The following is a 6,741-nucleotide window of genomic DNA, read 5'->3' as shown; positions in this document are numbered from 1 at the left end:
AAATATAAAGACACATATAGATTTTGTTTTTTATAAATTTATTTTATTTATTTATTTTTGGCTATGTTGGGTCTTCGGTTGCTGCGCGTGGGCTTTCTCCAGTTGTGGCTAGTGGGAGCTACTCTTCTTTGTGGTGCATGGGCTTCTCATTGTTGTGGCTTCTCTTGTTGTGGAGCGTGGGCTCTAGGCACATGGGCTTCAGTAGTTGTGGCTCATGGGCTCTAGAGTGCAGGATCAGTAGCTGTGGTGCACAGGATTAGTTGCTCCATGACATGTGGTCTCTTCCCGGACCAGGGCTCAAACCTGTGTCCACTGCATTGGCAGGCAGATTCTTAACTACTGCACCACCAGGGAAGTCCCTAAAGACACATATAGATTTAAAGTAAATGGATGGAGGAAAATATACCATGATAACAATAATCAAAAGAAAGCAAGAATAGCCATATTAATTTCAGACAGATCAGACTTCAGAGAAAGGAAAGTTATTTGGGATAAAAAGGGCATTACATAATGATAAAGAGATCAATTCTCCAAGAAGACAGTACCAAATTCTGGCAAGGATGTGGAGCAACAGAAACTCTGATTCATTGCTGGTGGGAATGCAAAATGGTACAGCTACTTTGGAAGACAGTTTGGCAGTTTCTTACAAAACTAAAATATACTTTTTTTTACATGTTTTATCATTTTATTAGGAATAATTCCAGATGGGTTATGAATAAAACTTATTCATTGAGTTTGATGAGTTTTCCAAAAACTCTTAATGAAGACGTTCACCAATAAATGATAAAACATCAGCAGAACTATCATATACTGGGCAAAGAGTCAGGCTGATACCAAAAGCAACATGCAACATAAAAAAGATACAATATAAAGGAAGACAATCTGCTGAGTATTAAAAATCATCTCAATATGAACTCTTTGCAACTAGCACAGAACTAATTAGCTATCAAATCCAAACCACACCAAGGTAAGCTTGGCTGATAGAAGCCAGGAATCAATAATGGGGGGAAATATAAGCTCCTCAGTGCAAAAGAACTGAATAGTGTTTTGGAGCATTTCCCTGGCTGGTACAAGCAGTATTCAAAACTCTTTTTGAAAAAAAAAAGTCTTTTTGGCAAGGGAGAAAAATAAAGACAAATGGAATGCTACATTTTTAAAATCAGCAGACTGTCGCAGGAATGATAAAGGTATCAGTAAAGTAGCAAGGGGATAACTTTAAAACATTATTTGTTGTGGGCTCAAAAAAACATTCAAAATGGATTTATTTAAAGGTGTCACGTTAGCTATGTCTAGGCACTTAGGCTTAAGGAAAGTAACATTAAAAGAGGATACTTTTTTTCCCCAAGTTAAGAGAATCTCTTTAAAACCAAGCATATTGCTAAATGGCAACATTATACTTGGTAAACAATAATTGGCAACAAAATAAACGCTGTACTATTCTGCCCAAACCAGTCCCAGATACTGTTAATTAACCAAGATGCAAACTAATTTTGTTGTAACAAGCCTAGACCAATTCCATCAAACATGTCCTTGGTTAGATATCCAGTTTCATTTAACGTTTTGAAAGCTCATTTGACAGCCAGTCAAGTCTCTCATACAGACCAGTTCCTTGTGTAGCACAAGTGGCTTGAACATACCATGTTCTGTTACGAAGAGACTGAGGACCTAACTTATCTGTCATTTCACTAATGGCCATAGCATTCGGCAAATCCTGTTTGTTTGCAAAAAGCACAAACATGGCATCTCACAGCTCATCTTCCTGAAGCATTTCTGCAGCTCTTCTGCTCCTTCCTGAATTCTTTCATGATCATTGCTATCGACCACAAAAATAAGACCCTGGGTACTTTGGAAGTAATGCCTCCAGAGAGGCCTAATTTTATCTTGACCACCAACATCACATACTGTGAAACAAATGTTCTTATATTCTACTGTTTCCACATTAAAACCAATGATAAGAATGGTAGTGACTATCTCTCCTAACTTCAGTTTATACAGAATGGTCATCTTGCCAGCAGCATCCAATCCAGCCATCAAAATGCACATCTGCTTCTTGCTGAAGAGACGGGAGAAGAGGGAGGAGATGGTGAAGCCCATGGTGGTAGTGGCACTTGCGAAGGGCAGGAGCAGAAGGGGTTTGGGGTGACCCCAGGCCTTCTTTCATGCTCCTGGCAAACTCAGGGAGGAAAGAGGAGCTGAGGGCCGCAGGGATGGCTCACTAGCCGGTGTGTACGATGGAGCTCCCCTCTGGGACAGGAATTAGCAGGGTGATGACCTGCTCAATGACTCTAAAATACTGTTATCATGTGATCTATCAATCTCACTCCTTGGTATTTACCCCAATGAGTTGAAAACTCATGCCCACACAAAAACCTGCAAACAGATATTTATAACAGTTTTATTCATAATTGTCAAAACTTGGAAGCACCGAAATGTCCTTCAGTAGGTGAATGGATAAATAAATTGTGATACATCCAGACAATGGAATATTATTCAGCGCTAAAGAGAAAAGAGCTATCAAGCCACAAAAAGACATGAAGGAAACTTCAGTGCATGTTACTTAGTGAAAGAAGCCAATCTGAAAAGCCTACACACCATATAATTCCAACTCTATGATATTCTGGAAAAGACAAAACTATGAAGACAGTAAAAAGATCAGTGCTTGCCAGGGTTTGTTGGGGAGAGGGATGAACGGGTGGAGCACAGAGGCTTTTTAGGGCAGTGAAAGTATTCTACATAATACTGTAATCGTGGGTACATGGCATTTTACATTTGCCTAAACCCATAGAATATACAACACAAACAGTGAACCCTAACGTAAACTGTGGGCTTTAGTTAATAATAACATATCAATATTGGTCCATCAGCTGTAACAAATGTACCAGACTAATGCAAAATGCTAATAATTGGAGAAATTGGGGTTGGGAAGTGAAGGGAACTCTCTGTACTTTCTGCTCAAGTTTTCTGTAAACCTAAAACGGCTTAACAGTTTTTAAAGTCTATTACCTAAAAAAAAACAAGAACATCAACAACATGGAAGTAATGACATTAAATGATTGGCAAGTCATCTTGGATCCTGAATTCAGTTGAACTGCATGTACTCAGGGACAGTCTATAAGCCGAAGACAAAGCTAGACCCCCAAAGTGCTTCCTTGGTGAGTTTTCTGCTGTTTTCTTTAAGTTGCAGCCATGTCTGAACTCTGGTTTTGCCATTTCTCTACAACTTGCCCCGTTTGACAACTTGAACAATCGCAGCTCTCTTCTGGCCCAGCACTTACTAACAGGGGTTGCATCCTTATGCTGTTGGTATTGTATGCTGAGGAAATTACTAAACACATTTTTTTATCTTTCCCTTTACAAAATAGAGCTGCATAAAGTGACATAGCAATCATTTTCACAATTAGGGAACTCGAGTAGTCGAGAAGCTAATCAATTATACTGTACAGTGCTCAAAGGCTCAGAAATTTGCAGGACCGGATACCTCTGGAAGTAGGAGTAAAGGTAGATCTGAAAAGAGAAAGGTAGTGAAAGTCAGCTAAAGAAACAGTTAGACTCCCCCCCCACACCTCCCCCCCCACCACCACCGACCATGCCCTCATCCACTTAGCTCAGCTAGGGAATAGCCCCTGCCTCACTCTGCAGAAAACTGTAGGTTTATTCTCTGGAGAGCACAAAACAAGTCCTAAGAAACACCAGACTCAATTGAAGGCAGGGATTACATACTGGAAGTTGAAGCATCCTGCTCTCTTCTCACACTTGGATTTCAGAATCCTAGAAACAATACATGGCTTCTGGCAGGTTTCTATGGGGAGTCTAACCAGTCTAAAAGGGGAAAAAAAAACTATTCAGTGAAGCCTCAGTTGACAAGTCTTTCACACTGGCCTGATTATCCAATCATCTTTTTAGTGCCCTACACCTTGAGCAGAGCATATGAAGACAACATCATTAGTTACCAAGGAAATGTAAATCAAAACCATAATGAGATAACATTACATACCACTAGAATGACTAAAATTAAAAAGACTGTTAATACTAAGTGTTGGTGAAGATGCAGAGCAATTAGAACTCTCATACATTGCTGATGGGAATGTAGAAACAGTGCAACCACTTTGGGAAAATGGTTTGACAAGTTTTTTTTTTTATAAAGTTAAGAATATCCTTACCATAAACCCCAGCAATTCTACAACTTGGTATTTACCCAAGAGAAATGAAGACATTTGTCCATACAATACATTGTACACAAATATTCATAACAGCTTTATGCCTAATAGCTTCAACTGGAAACAAACCAAATGTCCATCTCTAAATGAATGAATAAACAAATTGTGCTCTATTAATGTAATGGGATACTATTCAGCAATAAAAAAGGAAATAAACTACAGATTCATGCATCATTAATGAATCTGAGAAACATTACACATGAAGTCATTTGTATGGAATTCTAGAGCAAGCAAAACTAATCTGTTGTGGCATGAAGCAGATCACTGTTTGCCTAAGGTTGGAGTTGGGGGAATAATGACTATAAAGGGTACCAGGGGTGATGGAAATATTCTACATCTTGATTGTAGTGCTGGTTACATGGGTATATACCCATAAATACATGTTAAAATTGGTACATTTATTGTATGTAAATTATACCAGTGGAATGAGAATACAAATTGTATCTCATAAAGTTTACTTTCTAAAAAACTTCATTACATATTCAGGATCATTGGACATTTGAGAAAAGCATTTAATATGGGAGAAAGAGGCCAAGAGAAATAACCAGAAAAAGTAAGCTGAAGAAAACAGACTGTGTATGGGACAAAAAAAGATTTTAATGAAAACTTACCATTAATATCCTCAGAGATATACTTTGCTTCAAAAAAATGATACAACACCTACAAAATAAGAAAGATTGCTATAGTGAAATAATATTCAGAGAACAAAAAAAGAGCTCTTATAAATTAAAAGTACAACAGCAAAAAAATTTTAACTGAATAGAAATGTTGGAAGATTATCTTTATTTATTTTTTATATTGGAGTATATTTGATTTACAACGTTGTATTAGTTTCAGGTGTACAGCAAAGTGATTTAGTTATACATATACATATATCTATTCTTTTTCAGATTTTTTTCCCATATAGGTTATTACAGAATACTGAGTAGAGTTCCCTGTGCTATACAGTAGGTCCTTGTTGATTATCTATTTTATATATAGTGCTGTGTATATGTTAATCCCAACCTCCTAATTTATCCCTCCCCCTATATTTCCCCTTTCGTAACCATAAGTTTGTTTTCTAAGTCTGTGAGTCAGTTTCTATTTTGTAAATAAGTTCATCTGTATCATTTTTTTTAGATTCCACATATAAGTGATATCATGTGATATTTGTCTTTCTCTGTCTGACTTCACTTAGTATGATAATCTCTAGGTCCAACCATGTTAATGTAAGTGGCATTATTTCATTCTTTTTTATGACTGAGTAATATTCCATTGTATATATGTACCGCATCTTTCTTATCCATTCCTCTGTCGATGGACATTTAGGTTGCTTCCATGTCTTGGCTATTGTAAATAGTGCTACAATGAACATTGGGGTGCATGTATCTTTTCAAAGCATGGTTTTCTCTGGATATATGCCCAGGAGTGGGATTGCTGAATCATATGGTAGCTCTATTTTTAGTTTTTTAAGGAACCTCCATACTGTTTTTCATAGTGGCTGCACCAATTTACATTCCCAACAGCAGTGTAGGAGGGTTCCTTTTTGTCCACACCCTCTCCAGCATTTATTATTTGCAGACTTTTTTATGATGGCCATCTGACTGGTGTGAGGTGATACCTCATTGTAATTTTGATTTGCATTTCTTTAATAATTAGCAATGTTGAGCATCTTTTCATGTGATTTTTGACCATCTGTATGTCTTCTTTGCAGAAATGTCTATTTAGATCTCCTGCCAATTTTTTAATTGGGCTGTTTGCTTTTTTGATATTGAGCTGCATGAGCTGTTTGTATATTTTGGAGATTAATCCCTTGTCAGTTGCATCATTCGCAAATATTTTCTCCCATTTTGTGCATTGTCTTTTCATTTTGTTTATGGTTTCCTTTGCTGTACAAAAGCTTTTAAGTATAATTAGGTCCCATTTGTTTATTTTTGTTTTTATTTTCATTACTCTAGGAGGTGGATCCAAAAAGATACTGCAGCAATTTATGTCAAAGTGTGTTCTGCCTATGATTTCCTCTAAAAGTTTTATAGTATCCGGTCTTACATTTAGGCCTTTGATACATTTTGAGTTTGTTTTTGTGTATGGTGTTAGGGAGTGTTCTAATTTCATTTTTTAGATGTAGCTGTCTAGTTTTCGCAGTACCACTTATTGAAGAGACTCTCTTTTCCCCATTGTGTATTCTTGCCTCCTTTGTCATAGGTTAATTGACCATTGGTGCATTGATTTATTTCTGGGCTTTCTATCCTGTTGCATTGATCTATATGTCTGTTTTTGTGCCAGTACCATACTCTTTTAATGACTGTAACCTTGTAGTATAGTCTGAAGTCAGGGAGCCTGATTCCTCCAGCTCTGTTTTTCTTTCTCAGGATTGCTTTGGCTATTTGGGGTCTTTTTTGTTTCCATACAAATTTTAAAGTTTTTTGTTCTAGTTCTGTGAAAAATGCCATTGGTAATTTGATAGAGATTACATTGAATCTGCAGATTGCCTTGGGTCATATAGTCATTTTGACAATATTGATTCTTATTGAAGATTATTTTT

The 6,741-nt window shown here is 37.0% G+C and overlaps 1 protein-coding gene across 1 annotated transcript; it reads right to left on the bottom strand.

Annotated features, from left to right (window-relative positions):
• Nucleotides 1–1,429: 1,429 nt before the first annotated feature.
• LOC308614145 (ADP-ribosylation factor 4-like) lies at nt 1,430–2,107 on the bottom strand. The gene is given in 3 exon segments (XM_081228330.1): nt 1,430–1,744; nt 1,748–1,773; nt 1,776–2,107. Coding segments are annotated over 3 exon segments (537 nt in total). The 5' UTR covers nt 2,095–2,107; the 3' UTR covers nt 1,430–1,552.
• Between the last annotated feature and the right edge of the window lie 4,634 nt (nt 2,108–6,741).

This window comes from Mesoplodon bidens, assembly GCF_964165515.1.
Source record: "Mesoplodon bidens genome assembly, chromosome: 3".
NCBI lineage: Eukaryota > Metazoa > Chordata > Mammalia > Artiodactyla > Ziphiidae > Mesoplodon > Mesoplodon bidens.
Note: the sequence above shows the minus strand (reverse complement) of the source record. Positions and strands in the feature narration are given on the sequence as shown.